The 26,907-nt window shown below is 45.1% G+C and overlaps 1 protein-coding gene across 5 annotated transcripts; it reads right to left on the bottom strand.

Moving 5' to 3' along the window:
- Positions 1–80: 80 nt before the first annotated feature.
- Positions 81–24,784, bottom strand: ADCY4 (adenylate cyclase 4). 5 transcript variants are annotated; one of them, XM_020971372.2, is made up of 27 exons: positions 24,677–24,784; positions 23,181–23,514; positions 22,160–22,383; positions 20,172–20,369; positions 19,787–19,948; positions 19,477–19,626; positions 18,455–18,603; positions 18,161–18,272; positions 17,760–17,887; positions 17,199–17,357; positions 16,351–16,483; positions 15,726–15,902; positions 8,351–8,394; positions 8,067–8,153; positions 7,792–7,861; positions 7,165–7,262; positions 5,375–5,459; positions 4,654–4,791; positions 4,142–4,246; positions 3,495–3,679; positions 3,201–3,285; positions 2,352–2,510; positions 1,908–2,054; positions 1,453–1,560; positions 1,059–1,173; positions 399–523; positions 81–292 (listed from the first exon to the last, which is right to left on the bottom strand). In XM_020971372.2, exons 3-27 carry the CDS (start codon positions 22,316–22,318, stop codon positions 149–151), a joined length of 3,222 nt encoding a protein of 1,073 aa, XP_020827031.1. In that variant the 5' UTR covers positions 22,319–22,383; positions 23,181–23,514; positions 24,677–24,784; the 3' UTR covers positions 81–148. The 5 variants fall into 5 exon arrangements, with proteins under 5 accessions (XP_020827031.1, XP_020826947.1, XP_078007399.1 ...); XM_020971288.2 differs by lacking the exons at positions 23,181–23,514; positions 24,677–24,784 and adding an exon at positions 22,939–23,098; XM_020971531.2 differs by lacking the exons at positions 23,181–23,514; positions 24,677–24,784 and adding an exon at positions 22,939–23,100 and having other exon boundaries at positions 236–321.
- Between the last annotated feature and the right edge of the window lie 2,123 nt (positions 24,785–26,907).

The raw sequence follows: 26,907 nt of genomic DNA, 5'->3' as shown, positions 1-26,907 counted from the left end.
TTTGGGAAGGAACCACCATTTGTTCAGAGGCAGAATGATGAATGTGGTAATGTCAGAAAGCAGCAATCAGCACCAATTAGTCTAGATGAAGCAGTGTTGTTTTATTGAGTATTTTCAAGGTCAAAGGATTGAGGGGGGAGGGAGTATTTTAGCTAAGCATCGGCCCAGTCCGTGTTAATTCTGTGGATAGGAAGTAGGTACGGAGCTGTCCTTTGCCTTTGACCTTGATTACTCCTCGGCTATAGCAGGTGTAGCCCAAAGACTGCAGGACACAGGCTGTCTCCTCAGTTACCTGGAAATGGTGAGAGAGATGGTGGTGGGCTGGGGGTGGGTTCCCGCTTTCTGTGTTCTGGCCTGTGCGTGTTGTCTACTCATCACATTTCTCCTGCCCCCCTCACCTGGATCTTGCCCAGAACGCCTGTGCTCTCCATTCTGCTAGCCACATTCACAGTGTTGCCCCAGATGTCATACTGTGGTTTCTGTGCTCCAATTACTCCAGCCACGACTGGCCCATGATTCAACCCTGAAATAGGAGGGAGAAATTCTAGCCCCAGGGGAAATTCAGTTGAATACTGGGTAACGGATGTGGAGAAAAGGTATGATTTACAAACCAAACCCTAGTTAGGCTCATTCTCTAGCAGAAAAGGTCGCTAAGCTATGAACCAAAGAAACATGTTATTTAATTAACCAATCAAACATTGGGAAAGGGATTATAATTGCCAAAAGGACTACATATAGACTCCTCAGGACTTTGGAGGGTAGATGTACTTCTCCCATCCCACTCGTGATGATAAGGTGTCATCATCCCACTGGTAAAGCCGTGGTCACTCCACCATAGTTATAACTCTGAGTTTGAGGAAAGGGTGAGGAATTGGAGTTGGTCTTCAAAGATCTTGGTCTGGTGTCCCTCCCCTACCTCCAGTACAACTGATGCAGGGTGAGCTGGTAAGGAAAGAATGTCCTAAGGAAGCCCTAAGGAGATCTGAGGGAGATGGGAGGGAGGATGTGGTGAAAGGGACCCTCTGGGTAGGCTAGAGGAAGGAATCTGGCACCCTCACCCACACGAAGACGGAAGTCGTTGAACGAGTGCTTGTTGATGATGTCCAGCTTGGCCCCCAGGGCCACTGCAAACTCCACCATAGTGCCTAGGTGACTGCAACTTCGTTCAGAGTCCTAGCAACAAGTGCCACCCACCAGAATGAACCAGCAAAGGAACAGAGACAGGTTATACCTATGGGGTACTAGTGAGGGTCTGGGGGGAGGTATTTTCTCTAGGATTCACCATTGAGGGGAAATGACATAAAACATATCAATGAAGGAAGGGGGAGGATCACTTCCCATGGATACACCCTTAAGGGAAAAGACATAGGCTTCACCCTTGGGATATGACTAAACAGGCCTCCCAGAGCTGGGAGAACATGCTGGGTGTGGGGAAGGGAAAGGATGAAATACCTGCTGGGTATCCTGTCCAGAGGTGGCATTTAACCCTGTAGCTGCCATATATGTGCTGCCAATAGTTTTGATCTTTTCCACACCACTGAACTTGGGTTTAGAAAGTAGCTGTGGGGGAAGGTAGTAGTGTTGCCTAGGAGCCAGATCTCTCTCCCTGTTCTTGTCCCCATTTCTACAGCTGAAGCCCCAGCTTTTGGGAAGGGAGACTGGGATAGAACAGATATGCAATGGGAAGGGAGTAAAAAGCTAGGATAGATGATGAGTATTAGACAAACAGGGTGCTTGTGAGAGAGGAAAGCAGAAGACCCAAATGTCGAATCCTAGAGGGGAAAAGATAGCTCTGCTGGCTGTTGGGAAGAATACAGTAGGTATATAAAGATTAGGAAGATTCAGAAAGGTTGGTGGGAAATGCTGGGGAACGGCACTTGAGGCTCAAAGGTGGGAAGTTTGTTCACCTCATCAAAGTCTGCAATGATCTCATTGAGCAGCCGAAGACACTCCAGCCCCTCACGGTTGATGTTGGACTCAGAGTAAAACTCCTTGAAGTCAGGGACAGAAGCAAAGAGAACACAGACACACTCATAGGATTGGTGGTAGAGGTCCTGGGTGGATAGGAGAGTCAGAAAAGTGAGGCACATGCCTACCTCAAGTTCCTTGTCTATATGGAATGGTTTCCTCCCCCTGCTTATATACTCCAAGGAATTCTCCTAACCCATCAACTTTTTGATAGACTGGGAGAGGGGGACAGGTCAATTTGGTGAAGTAGTTTGGGGAAGCTAAAGATTAGGGTACACTTCACTGTGATTCTGAGGGTTAAAGATCAAGAGCAAGGGCAAGGTCAGCTCATAGCAGGAAAAAAGAGATGCTCTAGAGTGGTGATTCTGTGGGGTCAAGGTCACCTCATTTCGCCGGTTCTGACCAATAAACTGGGGGGCAACATGTGCAGGTAGCACATTTTCCAGCAGCAGTCGAGTCAGATTCTCCATCGTCTCTGTCTCTTCCTGTTCTTGCCGAAGCTTCTTTTTCCACAGGAAGTCCAGTCGGCAATAATACTCATTCTGAGAGGAGTTCACCACCATAGAGGGTGGGGGAAGGGAGGCATCAATTCAGAGAAACCAGGGGCCAAGGTAGGGTTGACCTTCCATGTAGGTAAACAGTGGAAGCAGCCTCATCTGTGATTGTCAGGGGGGCATTGGGAAGACCATCCCACCTCACACAGACACCCAAAAATATATCTCTCCTTTCTCCATGATGCTTAAAATTTCATTTCACAATTAAAGGGAGGGCTTGGGGTATATGTACTTCCCAAAAAAGGTAAGAAGGGGCTTAAATGTACATTGAGTTGTGACTGATATCATATCCTTTCCTTTTTGGTCTGGGAAAGAGAGGAAAGGGGTTAAGGACACTGGATTCCTGAAGATAGTGAGGAGAGAGGAAATCAGCAATAAGGAAGGGGTGAAGAAAGGTGAATCTGAAATCACCCAGAAGACAAACTCTACCTTCTTTGAAATTTTGCCCCTGGGACCAACCCTAGGGAAGGAATATGGATATAGAAGATTGGCCAGGGATATGATTGAGGGAAATTTAGGGGTGTGGCCAAGGACAAGGTACATATCAAGTCACAGATATGGGAGACCCAACCTCACCCATTTCTAGGTAGACCCAGAGCACTGTGTGCATTCCCTCTCCCACCCTCCTCCCTCTATGGAGTTGGGGAGTGCAGGGGGACTTGAAGCTGGTAGACTGACCTGTCGAGCCAGAGCCAGAAGGGTAAAGAAGAAGACGAAGAAGGAAATGGCACCCATCAGCTTGGGCTCCTTTAGTACCCCAGGCCTGGGGAGGCCACAGGTTAGAGCTTCTCATCACACCCCTTCCCTGAGCTTCCCCCATTTTTCAAGCTTCTTGCCACCCTTTTTTTTCCTTTTTTCCCACTTGCCAGAGTCAGTGCCAGGGACAGATCCAGCCAGCCCAGGTTTGCCCTTCCCCCCACCCACCAGAATGATGTTGGCTATCTCCTGGGATCAGTCTTCAGGGCTGGGTACCTTTGAGCACTGGGAGTTGGGTAGAGATGGGCAACAAGGCAGTCAGAGAGCCAGGCATGGGAATGCAAGAAGAGGCTGCAGGAGGTCAACAACCAGAGCAGCAGCAGCAGCAGCTTCAGTTCGAAGTTCATATGCAGAAAGAGGGAGCAGGAGAGGAAGCCCAGCACACAGCAATGTATGGAGTACTGGAGACATAGAGGCAGGTGGACATGGTGGTGTCAGTGAAAGGGGATCAGGTCAGAGGCAGGGTCCAAAGGGAGAGATCACCTCATCTGTAAAAGGGCATGGCACCAGATGATCTCTAAAGTCTCTTCTCTTGACCCTCTGACCCTTATGCCAAGGTGAGTGAGGTGTGTGTATGTGTGTATACCTTCGGTGCCTTTCTAGTTCTATTCCTTTCTGGCTCCTAAGGTTGTCATTCTCCCTCTTCCTTTACTCCTCCCTTTCCCAGTTCCCATTTCTGTGTATGAACAGAGAACTGAAAAAGGTTTGGGCTTCTAGTTCCCCTCCCCAAACAGGATGAAACGTTGTGGCCAGATTCTTATCCCTTCCATCCTGATTATAAAAGGAGAAATCTTTTACCCAAGGAGGTCTGCAAGCCGAGCCTGGGACAGTGGCTGCTAGGTGGAGCCAGGCAAAAGACTCACCGGGATGCTGATGAGAGGCAAGGAATCAGACGTATTCCAGGAGTTGAGAGCTGTAGCAGAGGAATTGGGGGCTGGGAAGGAGCAGTCAGACATTGGCTGAAAGAACTGTTAGAAGAGAGAGGGCTGAGAGAAGAGCAAGAAAATTTTCTGAGCACAAAAGTGGTCTGGGATTGGCCCTTATTGTCCTGGAGTGATGAGTTTGTGTTTCCTGTATGGGGCCAGGTCCTAGTCAAACAGTTTGCTGTTATTAACTGGGGTTGGGGGTGGGTGGGTAGGGGACAAGGAGTAGCAGGATTAAGGATCTGATAGGAGTGCTAACAAATTCCCAGTTATCAACCAACCTGTTCTTAGACCTTGATTCTCCAGTTTTGCCCTTCCCCTAGAATTTGTTTCTTTTCTTTTCTTTTCTTTTTTTTTTTACCCCATTCCTATCCTTAGGGAATGAGGTTTCTCTTTTTCTTTACACCCCACCTCCAGGGCCAGTTTTCACCTAGCAGCTCAGACCTGCTCACCAGGTTTACAATGGCCATGGTGAGGACAATAAGGATGGTGGTGGCGCCGAGGGCAACTCGAAGACCAGGCCTCGTGGCTACTGTTCCTGAGAGGGCTGGCAGCCAGTGCAGGAATTTGGGACCCTTCAGGACACACTTCTGCGGAGGAAGGAATGGAGAAAAACTGAGCTGGATGTGAGACTGTGGCTCTGCCTTCAGGAAAGGTTTTGCCTGTCTCCGCAGGTTCTCTGAGTCCCACACACTCCAATTGCTTCTCTTTCAAATGTTCTGGGACAGAAATAGGAAGTCCTGGTCCTACACCCCTGGGATAGTCTATGCCCCAACCCTGTTTCCAGGCTGGCAGGATCTGAGCAGTTTTCTGGAATATCTCTAGGATGTTTAGTTTGATGGGACCAGAACAGCAAAACCCTAGATGGATTCCCTTAGCTAGGATCAGAACTTCATCCCCTTGTCTAAGTCTCATTTATTTAAGAAAAATAATGAGTCCCAAGTTTAACAGTTTTTAGAGTCATTTTTCTTTCTTTTCTCCATTCTTCCACTATTTTTATTCCCCTCACCTGTCTTTTCCTAGTCCATGTACCAAGAAAAATGGATGTGGTCCAAAACAAAGCAAAGCACCAAACCCCAGGTAAATTTGGAACAAAAAGACCAGCTGGCCCCAGGTTACTGAGTCAGTCTAAATAATAATTTTCTGGCCTGGGGTTCCCTGGTATTCTCTTACCGTCAAGTGTTCTGAGAAGCAGATGAAGAGGAGGAGGCAGAAGAGGATGAAGATGATGCCATAAATGACAGCCAGAGCCGGGGGCCTAACAGAGACAGTAATAAAACACTCACATGATTCTCCTGGGCAATCATCCTGATAGGCTGTCTAGGTGGAGCTTTCTGCCTAGGAGAAGGTTCTTGACAATTCAGTTTTGTGTTGTTGAATTATGCGTCCACGAGGACCAGGTGGAATAGCTGTGGAACCAAAGCTTGGAGTGCAAAGGGGATTAGGGAAGGTCTAGAGCTGGAAAGGTAGAAGCAACAGGGAAGCAGAGGCTCATCTTCATCAAAATAACGATGAGCATTTGGACAAACAATGCTCACAGATCTGTTGAACTCAGTCTTGACTTCTCATCTTATCAATGCACAATAAGTCAGGAGACCAGGGTCCTAGACATTAGGCAGTTTAATTCTCTCAGTTTCTGAGAGAATTACATTCAGTTAATTCTGAGCCTCAGTTTCCTCATCTGTCAAATGAGTATAATGCTTTTTGGATGGGGCTTTTGTGAGGAGAAATGAGACAATATATGCAAAAGTATTTTGTAACCCTAAAGCCCTATAGAAATGGAAGTTATTTTCTGTATTCTACATATTGGAATGTAGAGAACACTAAATTTGGAATTAGGAAGACCCAAGTTCAAATCTGGCCTCAGGCAATTACTAACTTTGTGGTCCTGGTCAAGTTAATTAACCTCTGTCTGTCTTAATTTCCTCACTTGTAAAATGGGGATAATACAGATTGCTTGCTGTCTTGGGGAGGGGAGAGGAGAGGGAGGGAAAAAAAAATTTGGAACTCAAAATCTTACAAAAATGAATGTTAAAAACTATCTTTATGTGTAATTGGAAAAAATAAATCCAAAATATTATTTTAAAAAAGAAAGTGACAAAATGAGGATAATAAAATGGGGATAATAATAGCACCTACCACCCAGGGCTGTTGGGAGGATAAAATGAGATATTTGGAAAACACCTTGCAAACCTTGGAGCGCTATACAAATGCCAGCAAATATTATATTATTACTGTGGTATGGTTGAAGGGGACACTGGATTCTTGAAGACAGGGATCTCTGGCAGATCTCACCAAGTTTTAAAGGCTTCAGGTATGGTCTTGTCACCTGAGGGTCAGGCTAACTACATTAAAATAAACTTATCATCAGAGAGTTGGTATGAGGTAAAGAAATTATCACGCCAAGGCAACTCATGAAGACCCACCAAAGTATGGACAGATTGCGTTCCACCCTGATGAAATCTCAGTTCTTTATTAAAGTACTTTTACAAGGCTCTTGGGAATATGTGAAATGTGAGGAATGCTGATGATGAGTTCCCAAGGCCACCTCCATATTTCCACCTCAGCCACCTGTTTCCCACCTCTTGGTACCTGTCCCCATGGGGAATGAGAAGGCTGAAAGAAAAAGAGGGGCAGAAAATGTGGAAGGAGGGAAGAGAGGGCAAGGGGAATCAACAGTTATAATGACTTCCATTTACATAGGGCTTTACAATTACAAAACACTTTCATAACAACCCTCTGAGGGAGGAAGGTCACGTATCATACCCATCTGATAAAGAAGGCACCTAAGGTTTGAGAGTTTAAGTGATTTCTCTAGGGGTCATAGATTTTAGTGGTACAGTTCTTCTGAATCTAGGTTCAATATTCTTTTCACTACAATGCCTCAGCTGGGGAGAAAAACATTTCCTTTTCTTGCCCAGGTTCCTCTATGGAGAACTGGGGCAAGAGTAGGAGGAGCTTACCTGTTGGCCACCAGCACCTGAATGATGAAGTTGGAGAGGAAAACCAGAAAGGTACAGGCTGCATAATACTTGAAGGCAGGGAGAGCAGAGAGCCGATACTAAGGGAGAAGGGATTGAGTGTGGAGGTTGAGACAAAGGGATCAATGCTGTTTATCACCTCGAAGGAGTCAAGCTAGCCTAAGATTGATTCACAGTGTATTCCTTTCCACCTCATCTATAACCACAATTCATCAGAATATCCCTTCTATTAAAAGAGAAACTCAGGCCAAGAAGGAATATGTATGCCTCATCTGGGTACATAAATTGGTGGAAAGAGAAAGAAGGCTTCTTCTGACCAGGCAAGAGATTCTGTGTGTGTGTACACAATTCCAAATCAGGTTATAATTAAGTGGTATCAAGGTATGAAGCATTAAACATACCTGAGAAAATGTTCCCAACCCAACCCCAGGAACTGTCTTCTGAAGTCAGCACATAGAAGGGGCTTAATCAATAATGGTTGATTGATTAGTCCATGACTAGGCATGGGCAAAGACTTTGAGTCAACTGGCCAGGGAGTTCTTTAGGGGTCTTTAAGTTATCCCCTTGGTATCCCCCTTCACCTCTCCCTTAGATTCAGCCCTCCCATACCTCCTTCTCCATCTCTTTCTCCCAGAAGTACAAGGTGAGTGGGCTGAAGTCCTTGGATCGCTTCCACTGTCTGGAGAAGAGGGTGGGGGTGAGGCACAAAGAAATGTGAGCTGGTCGTAGAAGTTAGCTTTTTATCTAAACTGCAGTCAAGGATAGATGTCCTACTTTCTCACAATCACTCTAGTCACACAGAAATGCACCATCCCACCAATCTCGTCATCCCTCGGTCCCTCAATATCAGGAGTCCTGAGATCTAGGCTCTGATTTCTACTTACTTCTGGGAATTGAGCTGTTCGATGACTTGAAAGAATTTCTCATCCCCAGTGTCCAGTTCATCCTCAAGTCCCCTAGGGGTTCTGGCCCTGTTGGAGGGAGACCTCAACCCATCACCAGAGAAACTGTCTTGTTACCCTCATGTCTCTGGGCTAAACTGGTGTTATTGAGTGGTAAGAACATAGGATAACAAAGATTTGTTTCAGCTCCCTGTACTTTCAGCTACCTCTGCCCTTATCCCAGCTCCCCAGGCCAGTCAAGTTATGTGTGTTGGGCTTCTTCTCACCGGTCCAGGCTCCTCTGAGGGCCCAGGGAGGCTAAGGCATTTTCCTGTTAGGGGAAAACAAAGGAAATTAAGAAATTTTTAGCAAAATCCTCAGTTCTGTTTGCAGCAATATAAGCTATAAGTTTCAAGTTAAAAACAATCACTAATGCCTCCAGTCAAGATGGCCTACTTCCCTACACTTTTTGTTCTTCTTTCCCACTGTTAGACTGATGAGGGCTTCCTGGGGAAAGAGAAGGTTTGCAAGTGCCTCCTTATTCCAGGGTCTTGTACCTGGGAAGTCCTTTTTGATGTCCGACTTTCACTTGTCCTGCTGCTGCCTGGGGTTGCTGTGCTAAAGCATAAGGGTGTCAAGGGAAGGAACAATTTTCCATTTTGTTTTTGTATCCCCAGCACCTAGCACAGTACTTAATAACATGCTTATTGGTTCGGAACTTTTGTTGGTTTTGTTTACCTTTAAGTACCTTTAAGTCATTGGGTTTTTAGAGTTTCCAAGGGCTTAGGTGCCTTACTGTATCAGGAAGTAAACCCCAGAAGATTGCCTTTCCCAAAGTAAATAGCTGAGGGAGAGAGACAGTGCTCGGTAGTAAAACTGGGATGAACAGGGATAGTCTCAGCTCCTGGCTTGATCACTTTTTCAGATTCCAGTCCCATATTTCCTAGGATATCTTTGCCCATATATCCCACGAGCATTTTAAATGTAGCATTCTTCAAACTGAATTCATTATCTTTCTCTCACCAACCATCTCTATTCTCAACATTTTCTATTCTCTCAGTGGTACCATTTTTCATCCAGCCTCCTAAATTCAAGACCTCAATATCATCTTTGACTTTACCCTCTCCCTTCTTATCCACTTAGTTGCCAAATCCTTTCAAGTCTTATTTCTAATATCTCCCATACCCTTCCTTTAATTTCCATTTATTACCTTTCTTTTAAAAATAATTATTTTTATTTTGAACAAATCTGAAGTGGTTAAAATAAGAAGGGAAACAGGTAACTAGAAAAAAATCTTTATAGGAAGTTTCTCTGATAAAAATCTTGCATCCAAGATATATGTGGAATGAATTCAAATTGATAAGACTAACAGCCATTCTAGAACAGATAAATGGCCAAAAGATATGACAGGCAATTTTCAAAGGAAGAAATCTAAGCTATCAGCAACCACATGAAAAAAAATGCTCCAAATCACTAATAGTTAGAGAAATGCAAATTAAAGAAACTTTGAGGTTCCAACCTCACATCCTTCAGACTGGCAAAAAAAGACAGAAGAGGAAAATGACAAATGCTGGGGTGGCTGCAGGAAAACAGGCACACTAGTGTACTGCTGATGGAGCTGTGGATTATTTCAACCATTCTAGAAAGTAAAGTCACTAAACTGTATATACTCTTTCACCTAGCAATCCCACTTCTAGAAAGTAAAGTCACTAAACTGTGTGTACTTTTTCACCTAGCAATACCACTTCTAAGATACCGGAAAAAGATCAAAGAAAGGGAAAAAGTACTTATCTTTATAGCAGCTCTTTTCATAGTAGCTAGACATTGGAAATTAGGGGCATGTCCTCCTATTGGGAAATGGCTTGGTAAATTGTGGTATATGAATGCAATGGAATGTTGTTGTGTCATAGAAATGAAGAAACAGTTTCAAAGGCAACTGGGTAGGTAAGGAGGGAGGAACAGAAAAACATTTATATAGTGCTTCCTATGTTTCAGGTACTGTGCTAAGAGCTTTTATAAATGTTATCTCATTTGATCCTCACAATAATCCTGTGAGGTAGATGCTATTATTATCCCCATTGTTGCAGTTGAGGAAACTAAGGGAACAGAGGTTAAGAGACTTGCTTAGGGTCAGACAGTTAGTAAGTATCTGAGACCAAACTGAAACTCAGGTCTTCCTGACTCCAGGTCCAGTACTCTATCCAGCTGCCAGGAAGACCTCTAAAAACTAACATATTGAAGTAAGCAGAACTAGGAGAACAATTTATTCAATGATAACAACACAATAAAGAAAAACAACTTTGAAAGACTTTAGAACTTTGATCAATGCAATGATAAGCTAAAAGTCCAAAAGAATGAAGATGAAACATGCAAACATGAAAATTCGCTTCCTGATAGAGAGGTCACCAAACTTAAAATGCAGAAGGAGATACATGTTTTTAAACATGACCAATGTGGGAATTTGTTTTGGGGATTATGCAGCTTTGTATATATTTTATGAATATATACAAATATGTACAAATGAAAGGCTTTATATATTTTTATTTACTTAAGGAGGGGGTAGTGGAAGAGAAAGAATAATAAAAGAAAAACCCAAATGATATTTATGCTATTTTATTTTCTGTAATTGGCTGCTGTGCAGTGGTGTTGCTTTGAATTAAAACTCAGGCACTAAACCAGGCGTGGGGAACCTGTGGCCTCAAGGCCACATGTGGCCCTCTACATCCTTGGGTGTGGCGTTTTGACAGAGTCCAAGTTTTGTAGAATAAATCCTTTTATTAAGGGACTTGTTCTGTGAAGTTTGAATTCAGTCAAAGGGCTGCAACTGAGGACTAGAGGGCCACATGTGACCTTAAGGCTGCAGGTTCCCCACCCCTGCACTAAAACAACACTGCCAAAGAGAAATGGTGAAAATACATTACATCATCTTGATGCTAATATACATATGCATATATGTATATATACACATATATAGTTCATATATACATATATATTTCAATGCACTAACTTAATGGATAGGACTGCTGTTGATATTATTGCTATTGGGAATATATGGTGAGTACTTATTGAAAAAAACAATGTGTTAAGTATATAGGATTTAAATCATTGAATTGCTAAGACACATATACTATGTAATAACAATCTTTTTTTTTTAAAAGAAAAGCATGAAATACTGAAAAAAAGTTTGAGGGGACAGTGGGAATTGAATTCAGGACTGGAGATGTCTGGAAGGGATGATACAAGGGTTGATGCTATTCTAGAATATGGCAAAGTAAGATAACCACATTGATGCCCTTTGTTTTGATACTGAAACTACTCATGGCTAGGACTAGAGTCCAGGAGGCAACTACTTGAGGAGGACATGGCTCTACCACCTTTTATAAAGAAAAAGAACAAGGCTCATATACTTGGTATTGTAAAAGAAGCTCTAATCCTATACTAAAGAGACTTGGGTTCCAATCTTTGCTCTGATACTCACTAGATGTATAAGCTTGGACAAAGAATTTAACCTCAATGAGCCTTACTTTATTCATTTATATGATGCAGATGATTATCTGGTGGTACTATCATGAAGACACCTTGGAATACTTAAACAATTGCATAAATGTGACATTCTTATTATAATACTTCTAATCCTCCCCTTCCTTATTATGAGGGCAAAATAATGGGACTGTTGACCCCAATCCACATTCAGACTACATATGGCCTCTTATGATTACCTGGGATTATCAACAGGACAGAAAACAGGACCAAGTATTGCCAAGTCATTCCTTTCAGGAGTATGGCAGAGCCCAGACCAAACATAAAGTCCAAAGTCAGGAAGTAACATTGGAAGAATTAACAAGCAAAAAAAAAAAAGAATGCTACCAAAAAGAGTTGCTATGAGAATGTTCAAGGTGGAAACCCAGAAGAAGAATAAAATTCCAAAACATCTACAAGCAAAGAAAAACACAGCTTGGGCATGAGTTCAACCAGAATGCCTGAAAGAGATAAAGCAAGAGGTTTTTTTTTTTAAGGGTTAAACATCATTTCATAAATGAAATGAGAGGAGACAGAGCCAAGATGGCAGAGAAAAGGCAGTGACTAGCTTGAGCTCTCCCTAAAATCCCTCCAAATACCTTTAAATAATGCCTCAAAACAAATTCTAAAGCAGCAGAACCCATGAAAGGACAGAGTGAAATATTTTCCAGCCCAAGACAACTTAGAAGGTCAGCAGAAGAGGTCTATCACATGGAGTGAGAACGGAACACAGTCTGGTGCTGGCAGCTCCCCAGAAGACCAACAGTAGGCCCTGGGGGTGACTGAATCAGTGGCAGCAGTGGTGGTTTCTAGACCGCTCAGCACACAGATGGTAAGGGGTCAGACAACTGGTCAGAAGGAGATTATAGGGGTCCCTTTGTTGGCACCAGGGGCAGCACTCTGTTGCATTGCCCATACTCGGATCTGGGTCAGTCTTGAATCTCAGTCTCTGGGTGAGGAGGAGCAGTAGTACACCAGAACTTGTGGCCACAGGGGAGCTGGGACTCTGCTCACAGTTTCAGGGTGGAAAAAACTGTGGTTGCTCACAGACCAGAGCACAGAATAGGAGAGTAATAAACACCTTTCCTTAGATCATACCACCTTGGAAGAACTGAAAACTTACAGGTTCCCAGGATTACCTCTGAAAACAGCTGTACAAAAAAAACCCTGAAGCTTGGGACAGTGCCCTCTCCACTCTGGAAGCAGAGCCCTACTTTAGCACAGAGTTAAAAGTCATGAAATAGGCTGGAAAAATGAGCAAACAGCAGAACAAAATCCTGATTATAGAAAGTATATGAACTTTAATTATAGAAAATCCACCACAAACTCAGAAGACAACAAAGTTAAAACTCCTACATCCAAAGCCTCAAAGAAAAATAGGAATTGGCCCCAGGTCATGGAAGATCTCAAAAAGGATTTTGAAAATCAAGTATCTCTAGAGAGGTAGAGGAAAAATTGGGAAGAGAAATGAAAGTCATGCTAGAAAATCATGAAAAAAGACTCAACAGCTTGGTAAAAGAGGTGCAAAAAATACTGAAGAAAATAACACCTTAAAAATAGAATAGGCCAAATGGTAAAAGAGATACAAAAATCCAATGAAGAGAAGAATGCCTTGAAAAGCAGAACTGGCCAAATGGAAAAAGATATATTAAAAAACCACTTGAAAAGAAGAACCCCATAAATGAATTGAGTGTTAGAGGAAACAATTGAAAAAGAACTGAAAGCACCAGGGGAAAACTGGAAAAGAAGTGTCAGCTATTGAAGAAACAATTGTAAAGGGAATGAACAGTTTTGGCAAAAAATGTATAAAACCTTAACCAAATGACAGACTCCTTGGAAATTAGAATAAACCAAATAGATATTAATGACCCCACAAGACAAGACTCCATGAGACGAAGTCAAAAGACTGGAAAAAAAACTGAAAGAAAATATAAGATATCTCATAAACAACTGACCTGGAAAAACAGATTAAGGAGAGAGAATTTAAGAATCTTGAACTACCTGAAAGCCATGACCAAAAAAAGAAATTATTTCAAGAAATAATAAAAGTGCCCAGATCTCTTAGAAACAGAGGGCAAAGTGGAAATAAAATCCACCAATCAGTCACTTCTTAAAAGTCACCTCCATGTGAAAACTCCTAGGTACAAATAGCCCAGATTCAGACTCTCCAGGTCAAAGAAAAAATACTTCAAGAAGCCAGGAAGAATTAAAGTTCTGATGAGCCACACTTAGTGACTACCACTCTGAAGAAGCAGAGAACTTAGATTACAGTATTCCAAAAGGCAAAAGATAATGACTCACAACCAAGAATAACTTACCCAGTAAAATTAAATATAATCAGGGTTGGGGGGGGATACATTTTTGTTTTGTTTTGTTTTTAGGCAATTGGGGGTTAAGTGACTTGCCCAGGGTCACACAGCTAGTACGTGTTTGGTGTAAGGCCGGATTTGAACTCAGCTCCTCCTGACTTCAGGGCTGTGCCACCTAACTGTCCTGGGGGATACATTTTTAATGAAATAGAGAACTTCCAAACATTCCTGATAAAAAAGACCAGAACTGCCCATAAATTTTGAAAAATACACACAGGAGTCAAGAGAAATGTAAAAAGGTAAATCTGAGTGAGAAGTCATAATGGACTAAACAAGGATGAACTGTTTATACTCCAATAAGGGGACATGATACATGGTTCTCTCCAAATCCTATCATCATCAGGGATTATAGAGGGAGTCTAATAAGACAGGGGGCATGGGTGTGCTTTTTATTTATAGTTGGATGATCTTAAAAGAAGAGAGGAAAGGGAGGGGGAGAAGAACAAGAATGGGGGGAAGGAAGGGAGAGGGTGGGGGAAATTATCTCATGATTTGTATGAGCAAGTAGAAGACTTCAAACAAGAAGGAAAAGGTGAAGGGAACAGGAGACACTTGAACCTCATTTTTATTTGACTTGGTCAAGTGAGAGAAAAATACCATAGACCACTGGGTGCAGAAATACATATCATTCAGCTGGGAAACAAGAGTGAAAAGGAAGAAAAGAAAGGAGAGTAAGAGGGAGGATAGATTGAGGGAAGGAGTACTCCTAAACAAAATAAACTCTAACTAAGGAGACTGAATCTCAAAGAGGGGTTTAAGATAAAAGAAAGAATGGATAAGAACCAGTGGCTGGGCTCCGAGTGAAGGAAAGAGAAGGGGGCAGGAAAGCAGAAGCAGATTGTATCAAACCTAGAGCATTGCTGCTGAGCACACTACTTCTCTCATGCCATCCTCTTCTTTACAAAGAAGAGGTGAGGTAACTGATCAACATAGTGACTAATCATGATTCCAGAGGATGCATAATGAAACTTGATACCTACCTCCTGACAGAGAGTTAATAGACTCAGCATGCGGATTGAGACATATTTTTTTTGGACATGGCCAATGTGAGAATTTGTTTTGCTTGACTATGCATATTTACTAAAACAGTTTTGTTTTTATTTCATAAAAATATTGGGGAAATAGGGTACAAATAATGCAATTTGCAGTGGCCTCATCATTCTTACCCTCTTCCCTGAGGAGATTGCTGTGAAAATCTTTTCTGTTCTAAGAAAGACTGCTAAGAAAGGCTCCTATTTTTTTTAACTGCAACAGACTGTATTTGAATTAAACAGAAACATTTCCTGATAGGAAGGGGTGTGTAATGCTGAAACTAGCAACCCAGGCAAACAGTGGCATCTGTATCTGTACATCTGCCTAGTCTGGAGAAAGGAATATCCCAACTGGAAGTGAAAGTGGAGCTGGAAGGGAATTGAGATCATGCCTGAGGAGCTCAGCCAGCTATGGAGGTTTAGGACTTGGGAATCTTTGCTGAGGTGATCTTAGAAGCCAGGTAAGTAGAAAGCAGTGAACTTTGCTCTTTTCCTGGAAGAGCAGATTACGGTCTGGCTTAATCCCACTGGAGGGAGAACTCAAAATCTTGGGATATTAGAAGGTATGAAAAGTTATAATAGGGAGGCAAGTTCTCTTGAGAAGTATGGGGGTATGTAGGGGTCTGAAGGCACAGGCATGTGGATGAACAGTACAGAGAGAAGGGATGTATGTTCCAAGGATGACAATGAAGGGATCTATCCCAGGAAAAGACTAAGGTGCCCAGACACAGAAATGGACATACCGGAAGGGGGGGTGATGTGGGCACAGAGCTGTCCAGGTGGCTGAGGTGGGCAAAAGGCTTGGCTGCACCCCAGGACTCCAAGTATCGGGTCATCAGAAGTGATGGACGCATTTTGGGTCCCTCAGGAGGAGACAGTGGTCTTCCTGCAGTTACTTCCTCTTCTTCTTCCTCCTCTGCCTGGAAGATTTCAAAGGAAGGTGGGCTGATGGCAAGACCCCTCCATCATTATGCCACACCCTCAGCTCAGATTCCTCAGGGCACGGAAGAAGCCTAGTTCTCTTAAGTCTTTTGTCCATTCTACTTCAGATTCTGGCAATGTATCTCTGATGGAAGTCAAGAGAAAGGGCTTAATTGGATCTGGTGCTGTCTGTAATCATAAGGCTTTAGAGCTGGAAGGGAAGTTAGAGGTCATCTAGAGTAATGTCTCCATTTTACAACGAAGAAGCCTTAGAAAGAGATGTTATTTGCTCAAGGCCACAAATGATAGTAAGTGGAAGAACAGGAATTTGATGTAGGTTATTTAATTCCAAACCCAGGACTCTTTTTCACTCTGCCACCATGCTTCAGGGACTCAATTAATCTATGTCTTATCAGCTGGGCTGATAGCTGGAATGGGGGATCTCACCCTTGGGTCAATGACCAGGTAGGTGGGCTCCCCAAGCTCCCGGAGATATGGGTCCCGATGCCCTGGGGCTGCATCCTCCACAGCATAAGCCCCTCCCAGCAGGGCCAGGGTTGCCCCTGTGATGTGCACTCGACTTGGGGGGGGGAGGGAGAGAAGAAGGGAGAGTGGAGTGTCAGTAGCCCCAGCCTTCTTATTCATCCACTGCAAAAATAACAGAATCTTAAGAGTTGGGAGAGACCTAAGAGGTCATAGTATCATAAATCTGGAGCTGGAAAGGAACTCAGAAGCCAATCCAAATCCCTCCTTTTACAGATCATCTTGACCAGCTTCCACCTGAAATGTTCATTCCACAAATATTTACTGAAGCACCTGCTATATGCATGGTACTTGTATTTGGCCTAGGGAACTCTGTGCCCAGGCCCCCATCCACTCTGCCTGCTATTCCTCCCCCCCTATTCTCCAGTCCCTTCTTCCCAATAAGAATCCCCTCCCCCCAGTTACTCTGCCTCTGCTCTGGCTGTATACATATTCATAATACACATATACACACATTTATACTGTATACATAGTCATATATCCTATATGACTATATATTATATATATACACCTATATGCTATATACCTATGTACATATATATATGTATATATATGTACATATAATATATATTCTTTCTATATACACACATACTGTTCACTTAGAGGGGATATATTGGGTGGGGGGCAGGCCTGGGTGGGTGGAGACAGAGGCTTGTCTTAAGCTCAAAATTTTCTAGGCACAACTCTGTTCCCACTGCTTCTTTCAGCCGGAGCTTATATCTGGGTCCCTAGAATGGAGCAGACCTACTCACCCTGGCACTCCACCTGCCTCCATGTGGTTGGCCAGGGTGACATCATGGGACCAGACATCGTATTGCCACTTCTGAAGCCCGATGACACCGCAGAGCACACTGCCCGAGTGCACACCCACACGCATGTTGATATCTACTCCAGTGGCTGCCCGCAGCTTCCTAGGGAAGGGCAGAAAGAGGGTGGGCTCAGCTCTGGGCTTAATCTGAACCCAGATCCTCTCCCTGAGGCATCACTTCTGATTTTGCCTAAACCCACACCCCCTACTCAGATTGAAGGGCTTCTTCACCCTAGCAGGAGGGTGGGGAACCTTTGGCCTGGAGGCCACCTGTGGCTCTCTAGGTCCTTGATTGAGTCCAAGTTTTACAGAACAAATCCTTTTATTAAGTGGATTTGTCCTGTGAAGTTTGGCCCACAGGCTCCCCACCCCTGAGCAGCCTAGTATAAGCCCAACATTCTCCAATCACCCAACTTCCCTCACTGAACCTCAGGCCTCAAGATTTCTGAGTTTCCTGTTCTTTCCTGTTCTTCGGTCCACCCCAGGGTGTCTCCCAAGCACTGACCTAATGGCTCGGCACATGTCCAGCCCCATGCGCACACAGTTGAGTGCATGGTCCGGCAGAGAGAGTGGCAGACCAGATACACAATAGTAACAGTCTCCCAGAATCTTAATCCGCATGCACTCATGCTCCTAGGGAAGGAAGAAGGGGTGGGGGAGACACAGGACATGGGCAACAGATGAGAAGTGACAAGAGGAAAGAGGAGCAGGAGACTGACTGATGGGGATGACTTGGAGTGTCGGGGTTGGGGCGGGGAGCAGGCTGCAGTTCCCAAATATTAGGAGGTCTCTCAGAGTTGGGAATCTCTGAGGGAGTGAGTGTCTGGGGGCCTAGATGTGGCTGAAGTGGGATCTCAGGAGGTTTGAGAGGTCTTTCTAAGGCAGGGGTCCTTCACCAGCTCTGACCTTGGCGATCTGATCGAACTTGCCGAAGAGTTCATTCAGCATGAGCACCAGTTCCTTGGGAGAGCATTCACTGGCCAGTCGAGTGAAGCCAACAATGTCAGCATACAGCACACTGAGGTAGGATGTGGGGGATGGAAATCAGAACCTACAAAGTGCCTGCATTCCCTCTCTTCTCTTCCTTCTTCCCTTTATCTACTCCTCCCCTTCACCCCAGCCAACTCATCTGCTCACTCTGTCTGTGTCTGTCTCTCTCTGTGTCTCTGCCTCTGTCTCTGTCACTGTCTCTCAGCCTACCTGACACCCTGATGCCTCTTCACATACAAACTGTGAAAGTTGTTGGTGCCCTCAGGCCGGGGACCTTGCCCAGCCTGGAGCCGTGCCATGATCTCAGCCTTCATTTCCCTGGCCAAGTAAGCTGGCAGAATGGACAGCAGGAGATGCTCCTAGAATGTAAGTAAGTTCTTTGAGGCCAGGCCCGGTTTGGTTTTTTTCCTTTTCCTTCTTTCTATCTTCAACATCTAGCATGGTGCCTGTCATAAAGCAGGCAAAATGCTTGTTGAGCATTTGAATGAGCCATGGGCACTGTTCTCCTTTCACACCAAATTGCTGAATCTCTGAACAGTTCCCCTCAAATACCAGTCCGACACTGTGTCCGCTCCAACTCTGCTCCTCTTGCAAAACACTGCTCCTGTCAAATACTTTATTTGACCTCGGTAATAATGGTATCTTGCATTCATTTAGCACTTTAAGGGTTTTTTTTTTAATGTTGTTGAGTCATCTCCACTCTTTGTGACCTTATTTGGAGTTTTCTTGGCAAAGATACTGGACTGGTTTGCCATTTCATTCTCCAGCTCATTTTCCAGATGAGGAAACTGAGGCAAACAGGGTCAAATGACTTGCTCAGAGTTATACAGCTAATAAGTGTCTGAGGTCAAATTTGAACTCAGGTCTTCCTGACTCCAGGCCCTGAGCTCTATCCACTTCGCCACCTAGCTGCCAAGGTTTATAAAATACCTAACATTGGAGATTTGCAACAAGCCTGTGGGTTAGCTCTTTGCAATCTTTTTCTCCATTTCATGCTTGCAAGAAGCTCAGAGAGTGACTCACTCAAAGTCTCAATGGCAGAGCCTGCATTCCAGCCCAGGTCTCCTGACTCCAAAACCAGTGGTCTTTCCATACATTACTCCTGACCACACTCAGTAGTAAGTAACCGCTGCCCTCAATTCCCCGGACCCTGGTCCTCCTACAGTTAACTCTCCCAACACCGATCTGTCCCTCCCAGTGCCAGGTCTCTGGTCTTCCGCCCCAGGTCTGACCTGGTGTCTCTTCTCAGAATCCAGTCGCCTCCTCGAGTGCAGGGAGCTCAGAGCCTCGCGGAACGTGGCTCGAAGCGCACGCTCCATTAGCGCCTTGTGATAGGCTCCTGCCGCATTCCCGCACAAGAACAGCACGGCATTGGCAGCCAGCTACAATGCGATAAAGGGATCAGAGTGTGGGCAGTGTTAAAGACTGGCAGCTGAGAATAGCCTGAAAGGGAGCAATCTCAGCCAAATCCTAGGGAACCTGGTCCTTGGACTAGGGAGTTGTCCAGAGCTCCCGACTTTCTATGGTCCTGATGGCTCTCACCTGAGGGAGAAGGTGCGGCTGGGCGTCAGGCTGAGGTCCAAGGTACAGCCCAAGGACCAGGAGGTGGGATAAAGAAGAGGCAAAGCCGGCTGCAGCTGCATCTCGCATACCCAGAGGCAGCATGGTGTACACCGTGAAGATGATGAAGAGGAAGAAAGACACCTGAGACGGAGGAGAAGAGAAAGAAGGGACGCTCTCAGATGTCCCGATGATGTCCACAGAACCCCTGAGCGTCCAACAGACTTATTTTCTTTCATCTGTAGTAGCAGTTCCTCCCTGCCTCAGTGATTTGCCTTCAACCCCCCTTCCTGACACCCCAGCTAACCTTCTGGTTTAGTTTTGCTTCCCAGCTTCCCCTCCCTCACAAAGCTCACTCCCCTCTGACCTGGTCCCAGGCGCTGACCACACCTCCAGTGAACAGGAAGCTGTGGCCCAGGGCCAGTAGGGCGGCCCACACGAGGCCTGATACTAGGCGGGTCCAACGCTGCAGACGCTGCTCGCGTGAAGCCAAGAAGAGCAGCAGGGCAAAGCCTCCGAGTGCGCACAGCACCCCAGCCAGGAAGGCTGGGTCTGAGCCCAGTGCCTGTGGGGAGATAATGGGGCCTAAGACCTGTGAGAGGTGTGACTGGAGAAAAATAAACTAGCTGGAACTGGGGGGTGTAAGGAACCCGGGAGAAACACGCTGGACGAAAAAGAGGGATGCTCAAAAAAGTCAATTGAGAACTAAAAGGCAGCTGGACAACTTTGAGTGTTATTTACATCTCATTATTTTAAATACAGATTCAGCCAAAGTCTTTACTTGTTTTTAGCTTCCCCTTAACTCTCAAGCAAAAATTGGGAAGATATTTGTTTGGTCTTGAAACTTGCTTAGGGTAAACACCAGGTGTGGCTGGTGAGGATGCTGACTGGGGGACCTTTTCTGTAGTTTAATGAATCTTGTCTGAGCTCCACTTGGACTCTTGCGATTGTTCGGTCCTTAGTGGTAACTAAGTCTTTGTGACCCTATTTGGGGTTTTCTTGGTAAAGATACTAGGGTGGTTTGCTACATGCCTTCTCCAGCTCATTTTACAGATAAGGAACTGAGGCAAACAGGATTGAGTGACTTGCCCAGGGTCACAAAACTAGCAAATGTCTGAGGCTGGATTTGAATTCATTAAGATGAGTCTTCCTACCTCCAGGCCCGACACTCTATCCACTGTGCTACTTAGTTGTCCCACTTGGACTCTACCTGCCCTGAAATCTTGTCCTTCCTCCCTTCTCCTGCCCTCCTCTCCCAAGGCTTCCTAGTTTAATCCAGGTAATAAGACTATCTATCTAGAGCTGGAAGGGACCTCAGAAACCATATAGTTCAACACTATTATTTTATAGGCAAGGAATTAAAAACCCCAGGAGGTTAAGTGATTTGTCCATGTCAGTTGTGAAGACGAACCTTGAGACATGAAGACCTAGGTTCTTGCCCTTTCTGTTGTAATACTCTGGTATATTGTATTGGAAAGAGATCTAGTACTCAGAGAAACCCAGATTCCAGTATGAATTTTGTCACTTACTGAGTAGCCTTGGGCAAAGGACAACTTTCTCTTAATTTGTGAGGCTAGAGAAAGTGGACAAGGTCCTTAAGGTCCTTCCAGTTTTTTGTGCCTTCCCTCTGTTGGTTTTCTCCAATTTATCCTGTGTATAGTTTGTATATAGTTGTTTGCAAGTTGTTGCTCCACTTAGATTGTGAGCTATAGCAGCTATTGTCTTCTGTCTTTTTTTTTTAAATTTTTATCCCCAGGACTTGGTACTGAAACTGGCTTAGAAGAGGTGCTTAATAAATGTTTATTGGCTACCTCTGCTGCCAACTTGATTGGACTCTAACCAGTTGGAGGGAAAATAAAGCAGAAAATAGAGATTAGTATTTGGATTTGGAGATGCAAGATGATCGTTTCTTTGGAATGGAGATGGGGTGAGCTTAGGGACTGTGTGAGAGGAAAATCTGTTAGATATATTTGCCCTTTGAGACTGGCTGTGGGTACAACTGCCCCTATGAGGGCCTTAAGAGGGAAAGAAAACCAGGAAATGGATTTCCCAGGGGCCAGGCTGGAATTCCCCTCCTGGAAAAATGCAAAACCTGGAAAAAGATTGATCCTAGTGTATAGATGCATAGGCACCCAACCCCAACATATTATAGATGACAAAACTGAGGCCCAGAGTCGCAGGCTAGTTATTGGCAGGGTCCTAAACCCAGAATTAACCTTTTCCTCTTAATCAACTTCACCAAACCACAAGACAATCTGCTAGATTCCCAGCCCCTTTGCCTCTACTGCAGGCTGGAAAGGAGAGAAAACTCGGAGTACGATCTCCTTTATCTGGGCAAAGGGGTCCCCTCCTCACCCGACCGCTGGCCCAAGTGACTGCAAGCAGAGCAAGAAGCGTGGAAATCACTATGGCCAGCAGCAGTAGTAACAGCGGGTACTGCTGGCTCAGGCTGTAATAAGTCTCGTAGAAGAGATCTTCGCTGGGGGGAGGCCGGGGGCTGAAGAGGCGGGGCATGGTCTCTTCACCCTCACCCCCTACCCTAAATGGCCCGAAGTCACAGTGGGGCTCCGAGGGAACAGCTGGAAGATGGGGAAGGGGAGGAGGAAGAAATTGACAGTTTACTCCCTCCGAGAGAAAAAGAGACCTCCCAACCCCCTTGCTTACTGCTCTTTGCTCGCCTTCCTTTGATTCTCAACTGTACTGTGGACTCTCCCAGCCGCACCCCAGCACCCACATCTATTTTCTCCTCTAGCACCTCTTCTTCCACCTCTCTCCCCAGCTTAGTCCCCTTTTGCACCATCTTTCCATTCCCCGACTTGTTTCTCTATTTCACTTTCTAGTATTTCTTTCATTTCTATCCCGGCCACTCTCCCGCAGTCCCTCATACCTTCTAATCTCAATACTGCCCTCCACCTAGCCCCAGGTTATCACCTCCTTGGTACCCTTGGCCTTCCTTCCCTCCTGAACCTCCTCCCCCTCTCCCTTTTAGGGTTTTATCTAGCAACCCGAAGTCTCCACTGCGTCAGGTCATTATCTGCTTGGGGAGAAGGGCAGGCCCAGGAAAAGAGGACAAGAGTAGGGGCAAAACGGGAGGTGGTCCCAGAGTTTCCCCTCTTACTCATCTCTATACTCACTGCGTGGCGCCCCTACAGGGGTTAGTGCAGAGGAACCGGGGAAAGACCTGAGGAGTTCTACAGCAGGGAAAACGAAGCTGGGATAGTAGTGGCCAGGGACCCAGGGGCTACAAGCTCTTCCCAGCGCCACAGCCGCCTCCCACTTCCCCGACGGAGCAGCTGAGCCCCTCCCAGTTTCTGAGTCTTACCCTTCTTCCACCCCCCCCATACACCTCTGAATTGTTACCCCCTAACACAGCCACCTCCTTCTCGCCTGTTCCCCGGTCCCCCCTCCCTTCCGTTCTCTTAGGAAAGGGAGATGCGAGGCAGCTGGAGAGGCCGCCGGGGAGGGGCCGGTGTGACTGGAGCTGGGAGCCAGGATGTGCGGCTGGACACTGAGGTTTAGAGTCTGCGTGGGGAGGCATTGAAGTCTTGAGTCCTAGTTGGATTTAGAATCTGCATAGGATTCAGAGTGCTGGTTTCAGGTATGGAGAGGCCAGTTGCCCCCTTCCCACCTCCACTGCATCTCAGTCTCCTAGCACTTGGGGCCGCGGCTGAGTTATTGATGCTCCTGTCTGTGCGCGGGACTAAGGGACTCTGGGGAAAGAATGGCGAAGGCAGGAGATTGTAAGTGCATATTGTTTATAAAATTAATCGGCGTCTAATACAGCTATATGGAAAAGCAATTTAAATACAGGCCCAATGAATAAATAAATAAATCCCCAATCAGAAGACTGAAGCTTTTAAAGCCTAAAACTACAGCAAGACTTTTGGGATACCCTATAAAAGACTGCAGCGGAGAGTCAATGACTCACGCCTCGAAGAGGAACGCTGGTATGGTGAAGGGACCCCAGGAGACTAAGTGGATGAGAAGGAAGCCAGAAGGACCTGGGGGTCTGAAAATTCCTACAGAGGGGTCTCCCAAGTGGTCCAGTCCTAGACTTTCAGGTCTCCCCACCCTTTCCAGTTCTTTGTTTCAGGGACCTGGACATAAAAGTTCTCCTTCCCCTCCTCTCTCTCTCCCTTTGTCTATTCCCTAGAGGTATCTGGGTGGGGTCCGATCGTACCACTTCAGAGGAAGAGCTCCTCCCTCAGATAAGAGGAGCCCTAAGAGGGAGGCTGGGGAATCAGGCCTCCCGGATTCCTTCCTGCCGCCGGCTGGGAGTTGACCCGGTGCCACTCTACCCACCCCCACAGGCCCTAGGCCCCCGGTACTACCCTTCACTTCCTGACCTCCACAAAAGGAACTCTGCTTCTTACAATGCCCTCCCCCATTCTCTTTTCTGTTGTCTCTCTTTTCTCTCCAGACCTTCCCCCTACCTTCCCCTTCCTCACCCCCTTCTTAACAGATCCTACCACTCCAGACAGGGGCTCTGAACATGACACTGGAGCACTCTGGGAGATGTTGTCTAGAGGACTGCTGGGGCAGCGGAGCGATGCTGGGTCACACTAAAGACCCACTATTCCCACTCCCACTTCACCGCTTGCTTCCCAAGAGCCCCCTTTCTTCATACCATCCTCCCCACCCATCCACCTCCCAGCAATGCTTGTCCTTCTGTAACCTAGGACAATACCAGTTCTAGCCTCAACCCGGCCCCTCCAATTCCCCTTGCCCGGATGATTTCAAGAGTGAGTAGCACAGAAATCATACAGCCGGCCAGATGGGCACCTTTATGGCCCATTTGTATCCCCAGCACCTAGCACAGTGCCTGGCACATTACGAGACGCTTAATAAATGCTTGTTGACTTGACTCATTACCAGTTCAGCTGGATACAGCCTGTCACCGGGGCGGCTGGAGTTCCTCTGGATCATCACTGTGTTATTGTTCCCTGTCTGAAGTTCCCTCACGTTGCAAGCGTGGAAAAAGACTGGGGAGGCTATGCATATAAGGATGGTTATGTAGTGATTGGAAGCTAGGGTGTGGAGAAGCCTCTTTGCGCAAAAGAACAAGGTCCCCTTGTGTCCACTGCGGGGAACTGCAGGTGCCGGTTCCCACCTCCACCCCAGACGCTGAGATATCCGAGTTCCAGCTTGCCCAAGAAGCGCTTTGCAGAGAAGCTCTGGGCAGGAAACTCGGAAGGGGTAAAGGCTCTGGAAACCTGGACGGAATGAGGAGTGAGACATATCTCGAGGCTTCTTCTATCCCAACCACCGCTTCATCCCCCAAGGAAAGGCAACATCTCTGGACAAAATAAAGCATTCTTGAAGGGATTCAGGCGACTGGAGCGGGCTGGGAAGCAAGACTGAGTAAAGGAAACTGGTGAAAAAAGTATGGGAAAGGGGTTACCTTTTAAGAGACTGAATGACTGAGAAGACTCTCATGGCCTGTTACTACTACAAATAGCTGCTTCCTGAAAAGCCAGAGATCTTAGGCACCTATCCTGGAGCTGCCCTGGCCAAATCTCATAGCAACTCAGACACATTGCAAGCTCTAAAGGCCCTACAGATTCCACTCCTCCCCATCCTATCTTTCAGCTTCTCACCTGGCTCCCTATGGGAACCTCCTCTGGATAGGGGGCAACCCTGCATTGAGGCTTGGGCTCTGCACCCTAATAGATGCTGCTTCTATTGAGGACGATCATAGCATCTTGTTTAGCAGTGAACTAAATCTGGGAGCACTCCTGCTGTTTCTCCCCTTTCTTTTGGTCATCTTTACTTCCACTTCCTCTTCTCCCTTCTCTGCTTGCCCTGTGAGTGGGGTCTTACTGTTTTTTCAAAATATATTTATTTAATATTTCATTTTCCCCAAATTACAAGAAAAAAACAATTTTCAACATTCATTTTAAAAAATTTTAAGTTCCAAATTCTCCCTCTCCCCCCCATTGAGAAGGCAAGCAATTTGATATAGACTATACATGTGCAGTTATGCAAACCATATTTCCATATTAGTCTTGTGAAAGAAAACACGGACTAAAAATAAAAAAAACCCAACAACCACCAAGCAAAATAAAGTAAAAAAAAAAAGGTATGCTTAGATCTTCATTCAGACTCCCTCAGTTCTTTCTCTGGAGATGTATAGCATTCTTTAAAAAATCACATGTCTTTTGGAATGGTCTTGGATCGTTGTATTGCTGAGAATAGCTAAGTCATTCACAGTTGATCATCATAGAATATTGCTGTTACTGTGCATCATGTTCTCCTGGTTCTGTTCACTGCACTTTGCGTCAGTTCATGTAAGTCTTTCCAGAATTTTCTGAGAGCATCCTGCTTTTTTATAGTACAATCGTATTCCATCACAATCATATACCACAACTTGTTCAGCCATTCCCCAATTGATGGGCACCCCACCAGTTTCAAATTCTTTGCCACCACACAAAGAGCTGCTATAAATAGTTTTATACATATAGTTCCTTTCCCTTTTTTAAAAAAATCTCTTTGGGGTATAGATCTGGTAGTTGTATTGCTATGTCAAAGGGTATGCAAAATTTTGTAGTCTTTTAGGCATAGTTCTAAATTGCTCTCCAGAATAGTTGGATCACTTCACAACTCCATCCCCTCAACATTTATCGTTTTACTTTTCTGTCATATTAACTGATCTGATAGGTATTCTTATGAGATTTCTTTACTTCCTCTTCCATTTGATCAATTCTGCTTTTTAAGGAGTTCCCTTCAGTGGATTTTTGTCCTTGTTTTTAACGTTTGGCCTATTCTGTTTTTTAAGATGTTATTTTCTTCGGTATTTTTTTGTGTCTCTCTTTACCAAGCTGTGGACTCTTTTTTCATTATTTTCTTGCATCACTCTCATTTCTTTTCCCAATTTTTCCTCTACTTCTCTTATTTGATTTTTAAAAATCCTTTTTGAGCTCTTCCAGGAATTATTTTTTGGGGCCTGAGACCAATTCACATTTTTCTTTGTGTGTTTGAATATAGCAGTTTTGACTTTGTTGTCTTCTTCAGAGTTTGTGTTTTGAGCTTTCTTTTCACCATAGTAACTTCCTATGGTCAGGTTCTTTTTTTGTTGTTTGCTCTTTTCCCAGCCTATTTCTTAA

The sequence above is a fragment of the Phascolarctos cinereus genome, unplaced genomic scaffold, assembly GCF_003287225.1.
Source record: "Phascolarctos cinereus isolate Bilbo 61053 unplaced genomic scaffold, phaCin_HiC Scaffold_3;HRSCAF=262, whole genome shotgun sequence".
NCBI classification, from domain to species: Eukaryota; Metazoa; Chordata; class Mammalia; order Diprotodontia; family Phascolarctidae; genus Phascolarctos; species Phascolarctos cinereus.
Note: the sequence above shows the minus strand (reverse complement) of the source record. Positions and strands in the feature narration are given on the sequence as shown.